General features: G+C 38.8%; 1 protein-coding gene across 1 annotated transcript; it reads right to left on the bottom strand.

Moving 5' to 3' along the window:
* Positions 1–310: 310 nt before the first annotated feature.
* Positions 311–16,117, bottom strand: WSB1 (WD repeat and SOCS box containing 1). Its single transcript, XM_068531872.1, has 9 exons — positions 15,789–16,117; positions 9,809–9,977; positions 8,695–8,963; positions 7,257–7,388; positions 5,839–5,939; positions 3,391–3,563; positions 2,769–2,882; positions 1,624–1,731; positions 311–1,348 (listed from the first exon to the last, which is right to left on the bottom strand). Exons 1-9 carry the CDS (start codon positions 15,826–15,828, stop codon positions 1,189–1,191), a joined length of 1,266 nt encoding a protein of 421 aa, XP_068387973.1. The 5' UTR covers positions 15,829–16,117; the 3' UTR covers positions 311–1,188.
* Between the last annotated feature and the right edge of the window lie 8,468 nt (positions 16,118–24,585).

The following is a 24,585-nucleotide window of genomic DNA, read 5'->3' as shown; positions in this document are numbered from 1 at the left end:
TGCTCAGTAGTTATTTTAAAGTGAGCATTTCTGCAGCAGCCCTCCAAGAACAAACCAAGTAAAAGTGGTTGCATTCATGGAGCGTTAACTCTCAAGCAGTGCTCTACAGTTGTGCTGTTTCTTCATTACCCTTCTTATTTAATTTGCCTGTGGTGCTTCCAACATATTTAAGAAACATTTGAGATAGTGGTTTGTTTTTTTTTTTACAAGTCTTTAATTAAAAAACTCAACAAAAATATATAATCAAGCATTTTACATAATGCATACATTCTTAGTATCTGCAGGTAAGATAAATAACAGAAGGCAAAAGCAGATATGCTAATTGTATTGCTTCTCTTTGGCAAGTCACCAATATTATCCCCTGCAGAAACATAGGATATGTGTAAAAAATAAACAAAAAGCAAATAAGCCCACCATGGTCTTAAAATAATTGTCCCTTAGTACAAACAACAAAATATTTAGCAATAATGCAGTAGATGGATTTTTCAAATTGACTAAAATTTATTATAATACTTTATTTATACCACAGGGGTTAAAGTAGCAAGCTGCTTTCCAAAATTAAGGCCCACAGCAGTAGTTAGGAAAAAAAAAAAAGACACCCTTTTTTCCTGGTTATATCCTGGCTATTTTTCATTTAATAATGTGACATTCAAATTCTACCTCTCAGATGCCACTCCTAAGGAAAACAAAATCCTTCCCTAGACAAAAGCTGTTTTACTTGAAGGCCAGTTGTCTGACCACCCCCCAACCAAATACACATTTTGTTATGAGGCATTCAGCTTTCTTAAGTCAGTATTTACCATCTAACTCAGTGTCCCAGAATAAAAAAAATTCCTTCCACTTTACAGCAAAGATACACATAGTGTGGCTCTACTGAAGCAATATATACATGTTGGAACTAAAAATTAGAAAAGCAGAAGGGTCCATTCAAAACACAGCAGCTTATATCGAAATATATACATGTATGTATATGTTTTCACAGTTACATTTTAGAAAAAAATTTACATTTGATATGTTCAGAAATATTTCTCCTAAGGTCTATAAATAATATTTTAAAAGCTCAACTGATCAAAATGCAATACAAGAATGTATCAAATTAAATAAATCTCCTGAACCTTGAAGTCAGCAAAGCTTGAGGCTTGTGTAAAGTGTGTCGTCAGTCCCTAACACTAGGGAAGACAGCATCCTCTACACACGGTAGGAGAGGAACTCTAAAACTTTGGAAGGAATCGGCAGCTCCTGGACTTCTTGGGTGGGCATCACTCTCCGGATTGACATGCGACATAAATGTTGGAGGCTAGGGACTTGCCTTGGAGTGGCCCAAAAATACACACTTCCATCATGTGTCCTAGACAGAAACAAACAAATCACAAGCTCAGTCACACAAATCCATGTATTTCATCATCCCACAGCTCAAACAACTACCACCAAGGCTGTGAATTAGAGCCACAAACTGCACATTAAAACCTAATTAAGGAGACCTGCCCAGTGATCTCCCTCTATGACAAAGTAATAATATTATAAAGAGCCCTTATGGAAGATTTACTGACAATAAAATACAGGCTGCTTTGACTAAAAGCCTCCTTAAATTGCCTCTTAAAAGAAAACAGAAAAATCACTTACCCAGCAGCTAAAACACTGCCATCAGTAGAAAAGGCACAGCAGAGACCATTGCTCAAAGGTGCAACTTGCACTGGATAATCCTCATCAATTCTCCAGAACCTCACCATTCTGGAAAGGAAATAAATCGTCCAGTGATTATCTAGTAGGAAATTTAAGGTAAAAGCAACTTTTAAAATTCAGAAAGAAATGCCACCCTGTGCTGAGTCACAAAATATACACACAAACACACACACACACAAATCACTGCAGCAATGACTGGAACTTGCTTTATAAAAGATTTTATAGTTTATACCAATTGGTAATTTGGATTAATTCACACTGAGAGACTATAAAGCATGGCTGCCTTCACTTCCCAGTGTTCTGATCTGTAATGCCCACAACCGGAAATTTTCTCCTTACTTCCTTACACTTAAAATATAATCGGTATCTGATCTGTTTAACTCTTTTCAAGAAGTTTATGAAACTTTTCACCTAGGTAGAGTGTGTCTAGGAATAGCAGATAACTGATAGTCAGAAACTAGCTGAACAAACAGGAAAACAATGACTGCTGGCAAACAAAGAACTCTCCCCGTACGTTTGCTAACATTCTAGAAAGATGGTAATGAGTCACTTTCTGAACTGATGTGACCAAATTGCTTAATGCTATATCCACGTACATTGATAAAAGTATGAGAAAATGGAATGGCTACATCTAGTTTCTCCTTACCAATAAGCAGCACATCTCACTGATGTGACATTTCATCTTTATAGTCTCAGTTTCAGTGGATACAAATGACTCTGTTTTAATCATTTATTTCACTTTGAAAATGTCCTTCTGTTTCAACCTTTATAAGATATTACTAAGAAAATCCGTCAGCTGAGCTAAAAAGTTAATTAAAAATGCACCCAGTTTGCCTGAACCAGTTAACAAACAAAAGAACACAGGGAAAGGCACGCATTATCTTTAGTTTACATAAATACTGTTCAGGCCAATATTCTTTACGACACATAAACATCTCCCAAGGTCTTGTCTAGAAAAAGGGCCATTAAAACCCAACTGCAGAAAGGCCATATTTTTCATCCTTAAGAATGTTTTTTATTAAGTAGAAGAATGAAAGGAAATCTTTACAATAATAAATAGGTCAAGATGTAATTCACACACTTACTTATCATCAGCAAGGCTTGCAACATGCAGTCCGTCATGACTAAACGAGACAGATCGTACCCATCGGTCATTTGCTCCTCCAGCAAATATTGGAGTGGGTGGGGGAAACAGGTGCCTGAGGTCAAAGACATGTTTTCAGTGGAAATGAGAGTCACTTCAAGAAACAAAACTACCCAGGTACAAAGTACATCAGTCTTTGGAATAATGTTTAAAGTGGCCTTAACAAACACAACTGAGAAGACTGAGCAGAGCTAGTCTATCCACTTTAAATGAAGCGATTAAACCCAATTACTAATCTCCTTCTTACAGAGTGGTTTAAGACTAAGTCCAACTTTAGTTTTAACTATGTTTCCCCAACACGAAACTCTAAATATAATTACCACTTCTACAGAGTCATGTACTGTTAAGTAACAATAACAAGATCTGTTATCAAGAAAGTCAAATTTATTTGTAGAATTTAGACGCATTATTAAAGGGCCTAAATGATACCGAAATTTTAAATTATGACAGACTGTAATTTTAGATTTCACATGTTAATGATTCTAATCATCCCCATGACTTCTTAAAAGCTATACTGATAGTAGAGATGAATTACAGACTAAAATAATTCATGCTGTACCCACCCAAATTCCATCAGAATGTCTCCAGTGTGTGGATCCCAGATATAAACTCGAGTATCATAAGATGCCGTAGCCAGTAATGCTCCATCAGGAGAAAAGTCACAAGCTACAACATCATGGTGATGTCCTTCTAGTTTCCGTATCATGGTATATTTATCCATATTCCAAAGGAAAACCTGCAAAAAAGGCAAATGTTATAGCTTCATTCAGACATGCAGAGGACAAAATGGCACATCTTAAACTAAAACTGCTAAATTTAATTAAGATTACATTAAATTAAACATTATAAATTATGAATAATTATGAAAGAATATGCTCAGTGTCATAGTCAAAGATTAAAATCAGTTTTTAAGTTAATTAAAGTAAACATGCAAATTCTATTTCAAATGTTTCTGTTAAATGTTAATTTAAAAATAAGCCTAAACACAAAAAAGGCAATGCAATTTAACCACAAAGTTATACTGACATCCATTTATTCCAAAAACTAATTAACTAAAATATACAGAAATAAATAGGGTTAAGTACTACAAACCCCCTTCTTTTTTTTTTTTCCAGAAACTACCAAATTTTTAAAAAATATACAGACAGAAAATATAAGGTTAACAAATTGTTACTCCATTGGCATCTCCCTTTGAGATAATCACTTGTTTACAATAGGCTTGGGTCACCAACGTGAGCCTAGGAAGAGAAACAGATACTGCAAGCAAAGAGAATTTTTCACAGCCAAATGAAATTTCTTTGGCAAACAACAAGGATGTTAAACCACATTATAAAATGAAAATGCTAATTTACGAAAATAATACAATTAACAACATTTCTGTGAATCAAGATTTGCCAATCTTATTTTTCCCAAACCAACCACAATCATTAGTCATTTTAAGTATAAAACATTTAAATCACTTTAGTACAAGTTCACACATAGTTTTAGATTCTAAAGATCAGTAGTTATACTGTGCAGAATAGCTCTAAACAGGATTCTAATGTTTACTTCCATCTGTTATATTAAACGTGAGCTTGGAGGTTTATGACAATCCTAATAAGACAAACTCTCCTCCTCTTGGAGTAAAGCAATCCTTTTTGCTATGTTTTTCTGCACAGACACAATATATTATTTCCAAAGAAAAATAAATACAAATTTTAAATTGGATCAAAGACTTAAGGTATCTCTAGTATCTCAAAGAATTCCAAAAAATAGCACAGAGAAACCATTTGAAAGCCAACTACATTACATTAAATTGGTTTCACATGTTAGACTCCCAATTCCACCAGACTGGAAGATCAATTACATCGGAGGAGTCAGTTGGTTTCACTGTGGGGAAAATTATTTTTAAAAAGAAAAAAAGAAAGAAAGAAAAGCAGAAAGTGGACATCGACCAGCACCTGTGTACGTACAGTACACCTTGCAGCCGAATGCAAGGTTACTTCATCCTATGGTAAAGGTCGCCCCCAGCCCGGTAGCCAGAGATGCCACTCTTTCTGCCCAGCTAACACCATTGTGCGCCTGTGTGCGAGTGGTGCCAGCATAACCTCAATCACACCAATATTGCTGCCACCACCTGTGACAGGGAAAGCAAGAAGCATATGGAAAACACACAGCCTAAAATAGCAATGTCAACATCTAGCTTTGCTCTTCTTATGATTTTTAAAGAACTGAATATTTTTTTCTAAACTGCCAACATTTGCAACTATCATTTTAACACACTTCTTGGCTAAATAAAATGCATTTTAACCAGCCTCCCACCCCCCATTAATTCAAAGTGTATTGTGATCATCACATGTATTTGGACTTCAACCATTTTCATAAATACCTGAAGCTAATAAGATCTCTTTAACTATACTAACTCAGAGCTGGTAGACAACTAACTAAAGGAGGGTTCATCAATAAGCATAACCCTCTTAAGAGTCACTTTATACTTAATCTGTCTACAGGTATGCTATGCGAGACAGATCATATCAAGTTTAGATGAAATTTACTCCAGGACATACATGACTGTTATTTTTATTCTTATTAGATTTTTAAGTTACTTTTTTTCAGTTAAATGTCCAGGACCAGCTGGGACTTAAAACTTTTTGAACAGCAAACTGGACCAAAAAAAAAAAAAAATAGAACAACAGAGAAGAAAATAATTAGCAAGGGAATGTCTTAACATTTGGACTAGATCTCTTCTATAGCACATAAACTCTCCTAGATCTGAGAAAATATAAAATTGACATAACCCTCATTTTATGAATATCATCTCTAACTAAAACAATCCAATTTCTCACTTTACAATCAATAACTATACTTATTTAATATTTCCCTCATGCAAATTCTCCCCCATCATGAAATAACACATTTAAGATAATCAAGACACCGAGCACAGACTTAATAGGTTACTTAGATTTAAAATGATTATGCACATATTATTATAATCCAATTCACAGTAAGTATACAAGAACTTTGACACATACTGCTTTACTGGCTCCCACTGAACACAGCATAGAAGAGTCAGGAGAGAATGCACAGCTGTACACCCAGTTCTGATGGCCCCTCAATACTTTCATCATGTTTCCTGAACAAAAGGAAAATACCTGGGTTAACCCTAGAATCTACTTCAAATAAGTAGCATTTCAAAAATGGCAGAATCACAGAATCACAAACTTCTACAGAGGCAGTGATTAATCTATTACAGGGGTTGGCAATATACAACAGTTGCTTATTTTTGTACCTAAGTTTTACTGGAACACAAGCCTGCCCATTGTTGTGACAGCAGAGTGGAGTAACTACTGCAGAGATAGCGTGGTCCGCAAGCCTAAAATATTCACCATCTGGCCCTTTAAGAAAAGGTCGGCTGACTTACAACTGAAAGTATGTTGAGAGAGCAAATTCCATATGATATGAGAAAGAAAATAAAATTTAATTTTCAAATGTTTTAACTATTGGGATCCCTTCACCCCTCAATAGCTGAGCAATCAGAGAATTGATCAATGCAGAAGAGGTGCCACATAGTTTGGTAATAATATTAGTGTATTATTCTATCAGGCAATGGTTATTACCCATAAGCTGAAACAAGTCTCCAAATCTGAGGGGTCTGTTTTCTACTACATTCAATATAAGCTATATTTCCCCAAACAAGCCTGTCAACTTCCAGCTTGAGGCTGGTAGAGCACTAGCAGATCTTAATTAAATATATGGTTTTAGTTAAAACTATAAACTCTTTCATCAGAGGCTAAGAAGGGGGAAGAGATGCTCATCTCAGGTCTTCTCAAACAAGGTAGACTCTCCAAAACTTTGTAAAAGGATCACAATTATCAGTGTTTCCGAAAAAGCTAAAACTTGACACTGATATTCCTTTTACTACATTGGAGGGCAAATCTCTTCCTTTTTATAATTCTTACTTAAACTATCCAACTTATTATTATGATTAGTATTTACATCCTATAAATTCTGGTGTATAAATCATGTTTGAATTTACATTTTATTAATTACTAAGTTATATCTTTTGTTAGGTCAAGATCTACTTAAATTTTCACTAAGCAAATGAAGGAATTTAAATCCTCCCCAATATAAAGGAAATAAAACACAGACCAGTTCAAATAAAACCCTAAGACTGATCCAGATTCTGTCCTCAAATAGTTGATACAGATATGTGTAGTTAGTTTCTGAGTAATATCAGATTGTTTACTTAGAGTAACTGCTGGCTCCTATTCTGGGTCACATTTATGATTTTGTTTGATCTGTACAGGGAAAGGGACCAAAGGACTAAGCAGAGAAAAGGAAACTTTGATCATGTCACTTTTAATGTCAAATGCCCCAAGTGTTCGTAATACCTCTCAGTAGTAATATCCAGAAACTAATTCTTTTCCACAGCCTAGAAAGAAAGACATACCATCATCTTTCAGGTCCCACACTCTCAGAGTTTTGTCTCTTGAAGCTGACACCAGGATCAAGCTCCCATCTGGAGCAAAAGTTAAATCTCTGACCACTTCAGTATGATCTACCAAGTTAAGGAGGAGTTTTCCTAAATGCAATGGAAGGTGGGAAAGAGACAATGTTAATAATTTTAATCAGCTTCCATATTAAAAAAATAGGGTTGAGATCACCATTAAAAAAAAAAAAAAGAATAGAAATATCTGGGTACCTCCTTAGTTTACCAAGTGTAAAATGACTTATTTACTAGTGCCTTTACTATTATCTTTAAAGATTCACTATTTACATTGTTTTAAAATGGATTATTTCCAAGATACCAAAGCCTAAATTAGAAAAATTAAAAGGGAATTCCTGAAATGTGAACAAACTCCTGGATCAAGTCAATTTAATATCAAGAAAATCTACATCATTTAAACACCTTTGTATAGTATGATTTTAAAATACAAAATCAAAATTTTCCTTTTCTTTTACTTGGCCTAGACTACGAATGGACTGTCAAACTCCCCCAAAGATACACGTTATCCAGAACAGCCTAAATTTTTCAACATAATCTCGATGAAAAAAAGGTACTTTATTCATCTAATATTATAGTTTTGTTTTTCTATGAAAAGCAATGTGCTTACCTTAAATGTTTTCCCAGAATTCAATCAAATTTACTGACTCATTATCCCCACTCAGTGTTAGTATCACTTGCTGTATTCTAATGTACATAATTTTAATGCTCATTTAAAAAAATCTTTTAAATTTTGGAGTACATACTATCAGCCAGAAACTATTTTAGGTAGTGAATAACACATTTACTTTTTTAAAATTTATTTTATTTTGGCCGTGCTGCATGGCTTGCGGGATCTTAGTTTCCTGACCGGATATCGAACCCATGTCCCCTGCAGTCCTAACCACTGGACCGCCAGCGAATTCCCACAACACATTTACTTTTAATTGCCCAAAGAATTTAACTTCTCAACCTATCTGGTTAAACTTTAGATAAAATGTCATTAAAACTTTCCAGAGGTTAGATAATGATTGTTGAAAACCACATTTACCTTGAAAGCCTCTGAGCTATCAATCATTGAAAAAGTATATAAGAAAACACCTTGCGATTTGAGTCATAAACTAAATTACCAGTTTATAAGTGATAATTAACTAAACATTCCTTAGACGTGCCCTTCCTACTATAATATTCTCTGAAGAGTGATCAAGCAATATGAACTCTATTTTCCTAAATTAAAACTGTGAGCTGAAGATGCTATTTAGACCAAATATAAAGATACATTCATAGCATCAATTCTTGCTTCTCTGTGAGTTAAACTCCTCAAATTATGTATTCTTCCAGTGCCTATGAGCTATGCTTGCATCACAAGATAATCAGGTTTGCTTTCAAAACTATGACTCCATACCTGTATATACATCCCATATTTTGATACGCCCATTGTTTAACCCTGTGGCAAGGAGTAGCTGATCTTGTCCAAATCTGAATCGATGCCATTCTATGTTTACACAGCGACTCTGTTTTTCTGGAACTGAAGATCCAAAAGCAAGACTCCAGACTATATCGCCACAGTCTATAATATGTTCACGAGGCTTATTTTTTTGACCACCATCACTGTTTTGTCTTGACAATCTTAAACTGCTTGAATTGGTGATATTCTTGGTGCCATGCAAGAGACTGGGTAGAAAAAAAGGTCAGATTGAAATCTAGTTATTATTTACTCTGGATTCATGTGAATACTAAATAATGATAAGTGTTTGTTAAAATAACTTCAATATTATTATAGTGATACTGAATAACAACAGAATCCTTACAGATGGGAAGAGGAAAAGTTGCTACAAGCTACATGGGCATGACCAAATAAATTCAGACTAAAAGAAATCCTCAGTGTCTGAGAAAAAGTTCAACAATAAAGCAATTTATAATTTATTCATTTCAAATTTTCAAATTTGTTTTAATATATCCTTATTGATATAGAAATCCTATCTCAATTAGGACTCCTTTAATTAACCCAAAAGTATAAACAAGCAAAAAACAAAAACAAAAACAAAAAATTCTGAGAACATTAAGATATTGTGAAGCTGACACCAGAAAACTATCTTAAACCCCATAATAATCAGTAGTTTCCCATACGTTCTAGACCTAAAGTAATACGTAATAAGGACATTAATGACAAAAACCATAAAGGTGAACTAAACACAAAAAGCAGGGAAAGATTAAATTTAGTAGATACATTTTAGAAATTGCACTACCAAGGCACAATTAACCTGCCTTTTGATATATGGAAAAGAAAAATTTAAAGACACCGAAGTATCTGAGAAAGTATTCTATGATATATAAGGCCAGACAATTCTTCCCACAAATTTTCCAACAAATATATTCAGCTTATGAGTAAAATGCATTTACAACAGTCTCCAAAGGAAAAAACTTAAATATCAAAATAATCTTATTATTCCACACAGAGAAAAAAATAAATTCTACAAACAGATAGATACAAAATACAAAAAAGAAAACAGTCTTACAAGTTCTTAAGGCACTGGGACCACGGAACAAGCTTTACTGCACGATGTCCTTGTGACCAAGCAAAGTATGAACCATCTGGAGCAAAAGCAACAGTCCAATTTTCACGACCACATTTCTTGTCAAAAGGAGCCGCAGGAGCTAAAAGTTCACCTATAGTACGTGATCTCACTAAAAGGAAAAATAAAAAATATAGGATATCATATATAACCAACAATGAATTTGAGACTGCATCCATATTACTTTGGGATCCACTCAGCTCCACTGAGTTTTTCCTTTTTCTATGTAGACAAGGTACAATGAGTTCTGCATTCTACCCTTTGAGGGGAGATGTGTGGTGTGAAGACCCCGTAATGAGAATAAACATCTTTAAGTTTTGATAAAGTGATTTTCCTAAAATTTCCCAAATCAAGAGCTTTTTAAGAAAGTTTCAAAAAAAACAAACTGGTCAAATAACAATAATGTAATGATCAATCAGGGCTAGCAATTACTGAAGTCCTGACTTTTGCACTGCCTTATGTTTTCCTCAAATTACTAACATTTAAAATGCAAGAAACTGAAGTTGCTCTGCAGGAAAAGTATCTTCCAAAAAGTTTGTAGCTTTCAAAAACCATAAACCACTATAAAATAAAGTTTTATATCATTACTCAAAGGAAGCACTATAGGGACTTCCCTGGTGGCGCAGTGGTTAAGAATCCGCCTGCCAATGCGGGGGACAGGGGTTCAATCCCTGGTCTGGGAAGATTCCCATATGCAGCGGAGCAACTAAGCCCATGCGCCACAACTACTGAGCCTGTGCTCTAGAGCCCACGAGCCACAGCTACTGAGCCCGTGTGCCACAACTACTGAGCCTGCGCGCCACAGCTACTGAAGCCCGCGTGCCTAGAGCCCGTGCTCTGCAACAACAAAAGCCAACGCAATGAAGAAGCCCGCGCGCCGCAACAAAGAGTAGCAGCCAAAAATAAATAAATAAATAAATTTACTTTTAAAATAAAATAAAATAACTAAACTGGCATATTAGAGTGTACAGAGAATTCTTCTTCTGCCTTTAACAAGAAGGATAATCAACAAGTTCCTATTGTACATGTGCAGATGCAAACGCGGCTGCTATTTCCTCAATTCTGGAAAAGGATCTTTTTTTTTTTTTTTTGGCTGCGTTGGGTCTTCGTTGCTGCTGCGCATTGGGCTTTCTCTAGTTGCGGCAAGCAGGGGCTACTCTTCGATGTGGTGCGCGGGCTTCTCCTTGTGGTGGCTTCTCTTGTTGCAGAGCACAGGCTCTAGGCGCGTGCGCTTCAGTAGTTGTGGCTCGCGGGCCCTACAGCGCAGACTCGGTAGTTGTGGCTCACGGGCTTAGTTTCTCCGCGGCATGTGGAATCTTCCAGGACCAGGGCTCGAACCGGTGTCCCCTGCATTGGCAGGCAGATTCTTAACCACTGCGCCACCAGGGAAAGGATCTTAATCAGTCTATCACCACTGCTGTCTTGGGTCTGTCTTGATTTCAAATTTTGCTACTCTTCCTTTTTAGTTATAAGTCACCTTCGGTTTAGTTTCCCTATTATCTATTTTGTGATCTGTTGCGTGTTCAACTCTATGGTCTACTTTTATGTTTTGGGCTTAAAGTTTCCAACAACTAAACTTCAATATATTCTACATACTGCAGTTCAAATGAGAACCACATATACTCCTATTGCAAGAGCAGATATATATACACAAACCCCAAAAATGTATTCATTCAGTGACACTTCCAGTCTCCACGCGTGCTCCACCAACAGGGATTGTAGCACCTGGCATGTGACAGGGGCTCAGAAAATATTTATTGGACGAATATGAAAGCACATGTATAAGCTCCCATTCTTAAGCGATTTAAATATTTCCTTGGGACTTCCCTGGTGGCGCAGTGGATAAGACTCTGTGCTCCCAATGCAGGGGGCCTGGGTTCGATCCTTGGTCAGGGAACTAGATCCCACACGCATGCTGCAACTAAGAGTTCGCATGCCACAACTAAGGAGCTGGTGAGCCGCAACTAAGGAGCCTGCCTGCTGCAACTAAGACCTGGTGCAATCGAATAAATAAAATAAAAATAAATAAATATTAAAAACAATAATTAATAAATAAATAAATATTTCCTTGCCCAGTTCTTTGATACATTAACAATGAGATTATGGTTTAAAAAGTGAAACAAAGGAAAACTGAAATCTGTTTTCCTATGATATTCATAAGTATAAATATGCACCTATTTTGGCACAGCTGAAATTATTAGAAAATTTCCTTTTGATGACTCAAAATCTTCCCCCGTGACACTCCACCCACTCAGTACTGGGTCTGATCTAAAAGAATAAGCCTGATCCTGCTCTCACGTGACATTCATATATTGAAGACGGCCATGACATCAGCAACTAAATCTTTTCACCAGGATAAAATCTGGAGAGTTTTCAATCATCCCTTAGATTACATGGTTTCAAGTCCATTCTCCACCTACACCTTCATACTTTTCTGGATAAACTCCAGTTAGTAACGGCCCTCAAAAAAGTGGAACTTTTTCAACCAAACACAATACTTCAAGCGTGGTTTAATCAAAGCAGAACCCCCCACCTACCCCTGCCCCACTTGTATCACATGACTTTAATACAAAATTCACAAACCGGTGACACTCTTATGCCTGTAGAATGATTTTTTAAATATACAAATGAGGGGGTGGCCTGGTGGTTAGGATTCTGGGCTTTCACTACCGAGGGCCCGGGTTCAATCCCTGGTTGGGGAACTAGGATCCCACAAGCCGCACGGCGCGGCCAAAAAAAACCAAAAACAAAACAGTCACATACAAATGATTTTTGAAAGGGCTTGCTGCTCCATGTCCCCTATATTCCTCCAAGCCCACAGTCTTTCATTTATGTGCCTCGCCCCTGAATTTGCAACCCCTGCCTAAATCTTTTTTTTTTTTTAAACATGGGTTTCTATAACCACATCTATCTTTTAAAATCCACAAATTTTAGGAGAAAAAGAAAATCAAAGTTCACAAATAAGGGAAGCAAGTTTTAAAATTCTACTGAAAAATGCAAGCATTATCTTAAAAAGAGAAAGCCCCTGATTAAACTAGATGAGTATACTTATATAACTTCCATCTCAAAAAATAGAGGACTGGCCCTTGCATTCAACTTCAAAAACATCTGGTAAATTAGACTAGAACTCATTTCTCCTTTAGCAAGCATAAGCAAGACTAACTTTCCTACAGAAGACTCATTTTTTTTAAATCTGTATTTTAGGATCACTCTGTATTTTTCTTCTTTCACCTTGACCACAATCACAAAACTCCTCTTGTGTAAAGGGTGGTAATAAATTAACTAAAAAACTGGTTCAGATAACAAAGACCACGAAATAATAAGCTAATCTACTCTCGAATATATTTTTTTTTTCAAGAAATAGGGCCACCCTAAAAAAATACTGCCAAATAAATACAAGTACTGAATTAATAATTACCTTGTGTTTCTTTGCTTGTTAACAGGCATATAAAATGATCACTTCATTTTAATCAAATAATTTAAACACTCATTTAAATACTTACTGGTACACTATTATAAACTAGCACAAGGTTTATAATGAAGAAAAAATTTTAATTAAACCTTTATATACTACCTGCAACTACTGAATGTTAGTATCCTAAGATACTATGATTTAATGACCTTGTATAAGGGAAAAGCTGCCTGCCGTGGGAACTTGGCCATTAGATACAAGTTATTAATATTATTAATATCCGCACAGTAGTAACACATCATCTGAGTCACTGCTCAACCAAGCAAACCAGATTCAGCTCCTTCTTCACATTCCTCCCTGCAATTTCATAACTAGAAAGGGAGGATCTGTGGCAGAACCTTGTGAAAGAGGGCAGTAGCTCTAGGCAGTAACTCCCTGTCACAGAGACTTCTTTAATCATTCATGGAATCTTGCCTCCTCTTTCAGTACTTACTTGAGAAACCAAACAGCTATAATTAATACCCAAGAAAAAATGTTAGTCCTTACTGATAGATACAAAGCAAGGCAGAGGTATTAGTGTTTAACTTTGTATTCAAATGATATTTTAAAAAATGAAACAAAGAAACAAAAACCTGGAGTTTAAAACAAAAACTTACAAAAGGCCAAAGTTCTTTTAAATATAGCAACTTTATACTATATAGTAACTTTATATAGTTATATAGTAACTTTATATTATATCCAGGAAATAACACTGAGACACATACGCAAAAAAAAAAATTTTTTTTTTTTTAATTAAAAAAGCTATTTAGTGCATGGTTCTACCTTATGCAGGTATGCTAAGAACCTCTATCCATCCCTTAGAAGAGAGGACTGGAAAGTTTTCAAAATGATTCATCAAGATGAAATAAAATACAGATAAATGAAAGGCAGATCACTCATCTGCAATACTGCTGTGAGTAGGAAAAAAAAAATAGCACTGAATTGAGAATAAGAACTTCTGAGTTCTATGTTCCACAGTTAAAATAAAAATTGGACATGAATTTTGTTTTCTCTGTATGTTTAAAATAGTCATTAAAACCAGGGTTAAAGTCCCCTCCTAACCTGCCATTCAACCTTATCTCTAAGAGAGCAAAAGTCCAGAACTCTAAGATAGCTGTCTCTAGATATAAAAATTCACCCACATACAGGATACAGGGCCTTTTGGATACTTCAGCTTCTCCCTTTCTCTAGAAAACCTCCTCCAAGGATTCAATAAAGGCACACGTTTAGTTGAAGAACAAGAAAATGCAAAGGCTCTCTGCTCAGTAGCTCCCTCCAAGTTTCATTTAATTAACACACAGTATTGGGCTCTGGGGAGGGATGAGGAGATGCTAAATCTATTTTATTTTTTTTTTAAATAAAAACTGTCTATCTATCTACCTATCTATATTTTTTTGTCCATGCCGCGCGGCTTGCGGGACCTTAGTTCCCCGACCAGGGATCCAACCCGGGCACCCGCAGTGAAAGCACCCAGTCCTCACCACTGCACCGCCAGGGAAGTCCCCAAAACTGTATGTATTTAAATAAGGTGTATAACATCACTTGATAAGTTCAGGGTTTATAAGCATAACAATCAATGCACAGCACCCGCAACTCGCCCCAAAGCTGTTCCAGTTATATTACCTTGAGAGAGAATTTAAATAATGTGAGGTGCTTTCTACTGAGTCAGTGGGTAGGTCCTGACGCAGGACCTTCAACATCTATTGGCCTATCTTCTGCTTGGCAGGACTGGCCACTAAGCCAGTTTCTAGGCAGCCTTTTCAAGAGTCTTCTCTTCTGTAGATCAGCTTTTCTCCGGTCACTCCACCCAACCACCCTGCTCCTCTGAGTGTGAGAGATAACTGAGTCTCCTCCCCAGAGCCGCTGCCTTTCTTAACGCCATGCCATTTTTTTAAATACTGCTTTTTCCAGGCTGATGGCACCTCTTCGGCTGCATTTCTCCTTATAATTGTTGGTATACACGAAGACCCATCGTTTCATAACAGTTCAGATCACACAAGTTTACTTTTCCCCACCGGAAACTTTTTTAAGAGTCCTGGAGACTTGCCCAGCCCTCCCCTGCCCACTCGACGCCCCAGCCCCTTAGCCAGAAGAAATCCAGAAGAATGGCCCTGCGCGGACCGCCGATGAGAAAACTGGGGGTGGGGGGGGGGTGATCCCCGGGGAAGCGTGTCCATCTCCGGCCACACAATCATTGCAACCCTCGCCACTCGGCGCCCAGGTTCTCTTTGCCTCTAATATCCGCGCACCGCCTCCCTCCGTGCCAGGCGCACAGCAGGCGCCGCATCAATGCAGATCCCACTTACCCTCGGCGACACCCACCCGCAGGGCCGCTTCCTTTCTCTTCGCTCCAGGGCTTGGCCCCGGCTCACTGTTCTTCCTCACACTCAGAGACGCTTCCTCCCGAGCCTCTGCCTCTCCGCAGCCCCCGCGCGCTCACCAGCAACCCTCACCCATCGTCCCATTCCTCACCGATCTCTTTCTCGTTGACCCTCGAGGGAAAGCTGGCCATCTATGGGGCACCGTCTGATTCCGGGGGCGCGATGCGGACGCAACGACAGAGAAGGGAAAGGCGAGCGCCGAGGGGCGTGACGCGGGCTGGGTCCCTCCCGGTCCCGGGGACGGAGGGGAGGGGCGGGGCGGTCGCGGCGGCTTCTGCCGACTGCCCCGGGAAAACTCCGGGAGGCCTCGGACCAAACTACGGAGTCAAACACAGACAATAGATGCTGTTCCCTTCCTCACGCCTACGGACCCAGAGGCTTCCCTCTACACAACCGACTGCAAACGAGACACTGGAGACAAAATGGCGCGTGTCGCGGGGGATAGCAGGGCAGCGGGGGCGGGGCCTCGTGACGTCACAGAGCGATGGCCAGCCTCCCGACGTTCGGGACGTGACGGCCTCGGCTCGGCGCCCCGCCTTCTCTCCGGGTGCGAGCGGGCGTTGTCCTGGGGACGCGAAGGGGGAGCCGGAAGAGCGCCGGGGCGGAGGAGGAAGGGGAGGCTGCAGCACCAACCCAGCCCCAAACGCTGGGTTGGAACTTACCGACTGTGCGTTTTAATTCTGTCTCATTTTCCCGGCCGGGAGCCCAGCATGGTATTTGTAAGTTGAAGAGCGTTTGAAAACGCAAACACAGAATTGTATAATACATATTAGCTCACAGCGTAAAGATTGCATGGAACTTAAACTGACTGAACTGTAAAGAACAAAAAAGACGTTTCAGGTTTTAACTCGGTTTGGCCACCTCCCCGGCCCTCATGTGCTGGGGAACTGGAGGTTGCAGTGATGAAAACAGTGAGAAGACAATGAACATCGCTATGCACCCACACGTCCGGCCGCGAGCGTTCTGACGAGAGCCAGCCGGTTTTTGGAAGGGCCGAGGTGACCCGAATTCAGGAACAGGGAGACCCGGGCATGATGGCGTCCCGCCCTACCATGAGACCTGCCGGGGCTGTCTTTGTCCTGGCTGCTTCCTGCAGCTGGGCCTGCCTCGGGGCTGCAGCGAGGCTGGCGGTCAGCAGTGTCCCTGCCACTGGCCAAGGCAGACCCCACCGTGTCTGCTGAGAAGCAGCCCTTCCCGCACCCAAGGTCTAGGCCTCTGGGAGGCAGCTAACCATTCACACAGCAGAGCTGATAAACGTGTCAGTGTCTGCCAGAAGCCAAGTTGGTTCCCGTATACAGATGACATATTTGCATTTTAATTGGCTCTTCTGTGGACTCTAAACCTAGTTCCAAAGGAGGACAGCTAAGGCTGGGAATTTCAAATATGCAGCAGATGCTAATGGGAGAGGAGTTGCATAGCCAGACTCTTTTGAGAGATCTCAAGTGACAGCACCTAGGCATGGCTACTTCATCTTTTTCTTTGCATAAGGATAATTCTTCCAATGGTGAGATGTTTAATACCAGGTACAAGAAATCATCCCCCCTCCTTTTTAAAAAAAAATCATTTTGTTACATTCAGTAAACATATTTATTGAGGCTTGCTCTGTGCCAGATACTGGGGCTAGTTGTTCAATATTTATAGTAGAACAACAGAAAAATTTTAATGCAGTCTTGTAGCTCAGATACCAATATTTTTGTCAGTCCCTGCTAATTCTTCTAACCAACTGCTATTACCTCTGTTTACATGTACTGTACCAAACAAATTCATGGAAAATACCAGTTCTTGAGTGTCTGTGAATTGTTTTGGTGACTTTTTCGTACAATTGTTTAATTCCACTCTAGTTTATTACTGCTAGTCAACAGACTTCCAGACCATTTCCTCAACTGACAAAGTATGACAGTGGAATGAAAAATAATTGTATGATTTGCGTACTCATTAGTGATAATATCTGCTGTTTATTGGGTCCATGCTACATGTCAGGCACCGTGCCATATAAGGGCTTTTGTGGATTAACCCATTTAATACCCACAGCAGTATGAGCAGTGTATTAATCATTTATATTTTACCAACAGTTAGTAACTTGACGATAGTTACAGAGCTCCGAAGTGATAAAGTGCTAGATTTGAACCCAAACTTGTCTCCTGCCCTGCCCTGCTTCCATGCTACCTTGTCTCTCATAAATGAACCCTACCATGAGAAGCAAATATGTACGTGGCATTTCATATTTATATTTGCTATGTTCATGTCAAATCCGAATGGCTGTCTTATCACCTGCATATCCCATAAAGCTGAGATTCTCCAGAGTTTTATTCTTGTTCCACAGCTGTTTTTCTTCTTCCACACTCTCCCTGCGTTATGACAACCTCTCTTTGGGGTTTAATTACCAGCTCTATGTGAAGACTCTCAAGTCCAGACCTGCCTTGTCTCTTGAGCTTCAGATTTACATATTCAGATACTTAGAGTAAAGCCTGACATGTCACAACTGAGAACATAGTCTTCTCTCCCAAAGCTGCTCCATCTGTTATATTCCCTGCCCTAGTGAGCACGTCCATCCAGTCACCCAAGCCAGAAGCTGGAGTGTTTTTAGACTCAGGCCACTCTCCCCCAACCCCATGTGGCATGAATCAGTCCACAAGCCCTGCCGGTATTTTCTCTTAAACGTTCTGGAGTCTGTCTTCTCTGTTCCAAAACAGCTGCCACTGTCTTAATTCAAGAGCTTGTCATGTCATCTCTCTTAACACTCCTTTATAACCCCACACCCTAAGAAACCGCCATCAATACCTTGGTGCATTTCCTCCTAGGCTTTTAAAATTTTACTAGCTGTGTGTCCGTGGGCAAATTTGTTAACCTCCCTATGCCTCAATCTTCTCATCTGTAAAATGGAGATGGTAATATTACCTACCTCACAGTTTTGAGAATTAAGTGAGTTAATATGAGAAAAACATTTAGAACAGGGTCTGGCAACAGAGTGTCAGATACTAAGAGTAAGATATAAGTGTTAGATACTATTTTTCTACATAATAATCCCAGCTAACTGCAAAAGTGAAAGATCAAAATCTCATAAAATATAAGGGATTGGCAAAGAGCCATAAAAATAACATCAAGTATATGTATAATCAAAATCATAAGTAAAAGTTCTGGAAAGCATTCACTTCCAAAACAAAGCTGATCCAACCACTAGAAACCCGTTCTCTTGAATCTCATTCTTGAGTTATTCAGAAAACATTGCTGCTGTGTGGTTATCTACTAAGGGTGATTTAGTCATGATTTTTTTATGTGGATATCATTTCTTTTGAAATTTTTGAATCAACATTTACTATCTTGAAATATAATTTTAAAAAAATTTACATCCTGTCTTATTCCATTTTCTCATATCTCAGCAAAATGTTGTATTAACAGTTTGGCATTGGGAATTCCCTGGGGGTCCAGTGGTTAGGATTCCATGCTCTCACTGCTGAGGGTGTGGATTCAATCCCTGGTCGGGGAACTAAGATCCAGCAAGCCACGCAGCTTGGCCAAAAAGAAACAACAACAAAAACACAATCTGGCGTTTTCATGTAGTTATATCTCTTAAGGATGTATTTTTCTACACCGTTTTCTTATACTGACAGGGAAGTACATAAGCATTAGAGAGGGGAAGCAAAAATTATTACATTCTTTTGTTCAAGGAGAATAAATATAACCATTTTATATGTAAATAATTAGAATTTTGGAGTAGAATACAATATAAAATTTTGTGTCTTGCTTTTTTTCTTTCTCACGATAAAATAATATTTTCCTATGTAGATAAACTTTTCACCACATCATTGTAAGTAATTTTAACTTTATTTGGAGGGGAGTTTTTTCCTTTCCTTCTTCAGAATACATAATATTTAATAGTGCAGAAAGGTGGGCTTCTCCTGTAATTAAACTCTCATTACTCATATGGACAGTGTAGGTATATTCCCTGTGATGTTATGAATGTATCCAATTCAAAATTGTGGCCTGTTTTGGGAGACTCCATATTCACCAAAAGTTAGAACAATTCAAGTGGGTTGTCTCTGAAGTTACAGACAAACCTCTAAATTAGCTTTAAATTGGGAAGGATTCTTGCAGGATCTTGTTTCTGAATGTATATCCTGGTGAGAGTAGAAAGTAAGTGTTCCCTTCCTATAACTAAAGGGAAGCAATGTTTACTTAAAATAACAATCAAACATGACTTTAAAAAAAGAAACCCACTAATAATTGTACAACTGGAGTTCGAAGCCTACCACCACCAGAAAAACAAAACAAAAACAAAACAGAACAACAAACCAACATCCAAAATCCCAAATATTTTATCGTCCCCTAGTGTGGTTAAATCTCAAAGATGAAAAAGATTGCCATAGTCTTTTGACTCACTATTGACTGAGACCAAACAAAAAAAAGGTAAGAACAGCCTCATTGTTTAAGCAATAGGAAAGTTGCTTGTGTGCCTGTTTGTTTTGCTTTTTGGACCTCTTTGCTATTGTTGCTACAGCTCCCCCAGGCTAAGCCTAGGAATTCACCCAAAGTTATTCAGTGCTTGGGTCCTAGGGCAGGAGTTTCGGATCTTGGGATTTGTGGAGCTAAGTCTGGGATCCTGGATTGAAGAGTGTGGAATTTGCTCAGAATTTAGCTGGACAAGCATAATTTATACACACAAACATGTGCATTAATAAACTGTAGTAGATACCTTGATAGTTATAGAACATACAGGGAAAATAATAGAGCCCAGAGGACAATTCTGGAGGCAACTCCTTTTGGCTGTGGTAGCCTTACTGGGGATGAAGTGTCTAGAAATGCCCCTGCTTTTACCCTGCTGTCTTTTTTTTTTTTTTTTTTTTTTTTTTTTTTAAATTATTTATTTATTTATTTATTATTTATGGCTGTGTTGGGTCTTCGCCTCCGTGTGAGGGCTTTCTCCAGTTGCGGCAAGCGGGGGCCACTCTTCATCGCGGTGCGCGGGCCTCTCTTGTTGCGGAGCACAGGCTCCAGACGCGCAGGCTCAGTAATTGTGGCTCACGGGCCTAGTTGCTCCGCGGCATATGGGATCTTCCCAGACCAGGGCTCGAACCCGTGTCCCCTGCATTGACAGGTGGATTCTCAACCACTGCGCCACCAGGGAAGCCCTACCCTGCTGTCTTATTTTTCACTTTTCTTCCTGATTTCACATTTTTTGTGGGGTGTTTGACAGTGTGGTATGAGCAGAACGTTAGTATCAGGTTTTCAAAGATATATAATTTGGTCTTAGTTTACAACTATACCCAGAATGGCTCAAAGTGTGGAAAATGGTGTAGCCAGTCTAGATGTTTCTACATCTATGTCTGAGCCAGAACGCTCCTGGCAGCCTATAGGAAGTTATCGTATTATATCTAAAAGGGTAAGTGGAGACCCTGTCTCCAGTGTTCTGTAGGATTCCCAGAGCCTGTTGCTGAGCTGACTCAGCTCCATCCCCTTCTCCTCTCCTTACCCCCAAACTCGGGGCACTTACACGCAGGCTCAGTCCTTTAGCTCAGTCCTGGACCTTCAGGAGAAATCTGTATAAAATGGAATATTCCATGCAGTGACGGAGATTTTCCTCATATCAATCATTTTTCTCTTCCTCTGACAGAGCTTCGCATTTTCATTTTTCTGAATGTTCCCGCCTGTGACCATCTGTAGAGATTATGAGGGGGAAGAAAATTATCTTTCACCGACTGCATGAAAGGCAAGGGTTTCTCTTACTTGGCCTCCCCTCTATTCTTTGTTTGGGAAATGCTTCTGTACTCTTCTCAACTTCAGTTGCCTGACTTCGGGGGCAACTTTTTAAGTCAGCTGTCTTTCTCCCTTCTGTTGGGGGGTGCCAGCATTGGCTGGAATTTGAGTCCTTCTCCGGGGACCCAGAGAGTCCCGCGGACAGCTCACAAGCTATCTCTACTCGAGCTGCTGGCCCCAGCCAGTCTTGCCCTGGTGGAATGGATTTGAATGCAAGATCTTCCAACTGATACCTTTACTTGCTAACATATGGGTCATTGTTTCTTTTAGGCTGAGGAATTTCTGACTGATTTCCAACCCTCCTCCATATCATTTCTTTTTAAGTTCTTTTTTAATCTTCCATATTGTTTTACTTTCTGAATTTGTTTTTTCCTTTCTATGAAATGCATTCTTTTGCTATAATGAAAATGTTTCATTTTCTCTACTTGGTTTTAACTTCCTTGAGGGCCATGACCTTGCTTTATCTTGGAGTCATTTTTAGATTTTGCACATAATTTTTATTCAGTAGATGTTCGTTGAATGGAATTGAATTGAATCTTTCATCTGACTTCCCACTAGGGCATTTGAGGTAAATTGAGAAAGCAAGTGTTCCTATTACTGTCTTTACAAAAATCAAGAGAAATCAAATTCGGAAGTTTGCTAGTAGGAGAGTTCAAAGATTAAGGCAATTGTGATTGAAGCCAATAAAAAAAAAAAATTGTGTGATTTTGCTTATTACTTTTACCTGGAAAAATAAGTGTATTGAAGAAATCATCTCCAGGGTATAGTTAGGAGTCTTCGAGACTAGCATTTAAACTAATTTCTCAGAGGCATAGAATCATTTTCAGATTCATAGCTGGAAGGGACCTTAGAGATCATACAGTGTAACCTTATTTTACAGGTGATGAAACTGATAGTTGATTCTACAAATGAGTTTCTCACATTCATGTGACTAGTTAGTAAAAGAATGAAGATGGGGCACAGTTCTGCTCATGAGGAGCCTGGCGCTTTTCACATTGCACTGTAGTTCTTTTACCATACTGTGGTTATTTGTATACATGCCATCTCCCCTCAAAGTGTCATTGGTTAATAGAAGACAGAAGCCATGTCTTTTTCATCTTGCTATTTATGGAAGATAAAAGGTATAATGCTTGGCAAATATGGCCGCCAAATGGTAGGTGCTCAATTAACTCCCTTTGAATTAATTAAATTCTTACCTGATGAAATGTGTTTCTTCTTGGCCTCATGTTCATGAGAAGCCACTTTTTATTTATTCATTAAATATTTATTGATTACCTACTATGTACCAAGTACAATGCTAGTATCAAAATGAGAGTTAAAATGAAGATCTTGGGGAGTGGGGAAAAAAAAATGAAGATCTCCTTTCAGCTCTCAGTCTATATTGAAATATTACTGTAGGGTATTAAATATCTCAATTAGAAAGGAAAGGCAGTGAATTCTCAGCTGATCTATTTCCTTTTTATAGACTTGTTTGCATTTCATAGAATTTTAGTGCTAAAGGGAACTTAAGGTTACCTAAGATCACATTTTCAGTAAATGGCAAATTTGAGGACCAGAATGAATGTCATCTCCCTCAAAATCCAGTATTCTTTCCATTACAAATAATTCCTTCCTTTCTTTTGCATTTTTGGAACAACATATGCATTAGTTAAACTTATGAGTGTTAATAAAATGGAGATCCATACTTCTTTTCGATTAGATATCAAATGCCTGAAGGGGGTTATGGAGAGAAAACAGGACAACTGATTCTTACCCAAAAAACAGAAAATGTCTTAATCATCTGCTTCAAATGATAGGATGTTAGAGCCGGAAGTTTCCTTAGGGACCAACTGAGCAAGCCCTGTTAGTTCCAGATGAAGATGCTGAGGCTCAGCTTCACCAAAGTCACATGGTAGGTTTCTACCAGAGGCAGGGCTGGAATCCAGGTCCCTGGACTCCTCATCCATGAGGCCAGGGTTTCCCAAACTTCAGTCGTTTGAAAACTACCTTTTCAATTTGTCCAAATCCAAATATCATTTGTGTTAGTATTTACTTAATATTTTTATTTGAATCAAGTTTTTTTGTTTTGTTTTATTTTGTTTTTTTGGCCATGCCTTGCCACTTGTGGGATCTTAGTTCCCCAACCCAGGATTGAACCCGGGCCCTCAGCAATGACAGTGCAGAGTCCTAACCTCTGGGCCACCAGGGAACTCCCTATTTTTAAAGTTAAAAATTTTCTAATATGTAATGTATTTTTAAACTTCTGGGCTTCCCTGGTGGCGCAGTGGTTAAGAATCCACCTGCCAATGCAGGGGATGTGGGTTCGAGCTCTGGTCCGGGAAGATCCCACATGCCGCGGAGGAACTAAGCCCATGTGCTACAACTGCTGAGCCTGTGCTCTAGAGCCCGCGAGCCACAACTACTGAGCCCGTGAGCCACAGCTACTGAAGTCTGTGCACCTAGAGCCCGTGCTCCACAACAAGAGAAGCCACCGCAATATGGAGCCTGCGCACTGCAACGAAAAGTAGCCCCCGCCCGCCGCAACTAGAGAAAGCCCGCGTAGCAACAAAGACCCAACACAGCCAAAAATAAATTTATTTTTTAAAAAAACTTCCATTTACTCCTAAGAAAAAAGGTTGCCGTTATCATAAATGGGAAACCAGTGTTATTTGCTATAACTAGAAGACAAACATAAAAATTAAAACTTTGGAAATATTTCTAAATTCTGCTTAATTTCTCCTCTTGCTGAAGGCATGGCTCCCAAGGTTTACTCTCTTTTTAAAGAGAGAAACAACAAGTAGTAGAGACTCCAAATGAGAATTACTTCTTGATGTAATTAAAGACAATTGAAAGGGAGTCACTTTCTCTCTACATATTTTTTGTCATTTTATGCGGCAGCCAAAAAATGTTTTGTATACCACCAGCAATTCAAACTCCACAATTTGGGAAACACTACCCTGACCTATAATAGCATGTATTGAAAATGCATTTTGACCCTGTACTCTCATCCTTGGGTAACACTGTATTTTATAAACATTGATTGGTTCTTATCTAACCTGTGTCTTAAAGGCATAGATTGTTATTTCTTCATCCCACAGAGGAATGAACTGAGTTCCAGAGAGGGTTGGAGAATTATCCCAGCACAGTGATAAGTT

The sequence above is a fragment of the Eschrichtius robustus genome, chromosome 20 (genome assembly GCF_028021215.1).
Source record: "Eschrichtius robustus isolate mEscRob2 chromosome 20, mEscRob2.pri, whole genome shotgun sequence".
In the NCBI taxonomy this organism is placed as follows: domain Eukaryota; kingdom Metazoa; phylum Chordata; class Mammalia; order Artiodactyla; family Eschrichtiidae; genus Eschrichtius; species Eschrichtius robustus.
The sequence above is the reverse complement of the archived record's forward strand: the minus strand, read 5'-3'. Positions and strand labels throughout refer to the sequence as shown.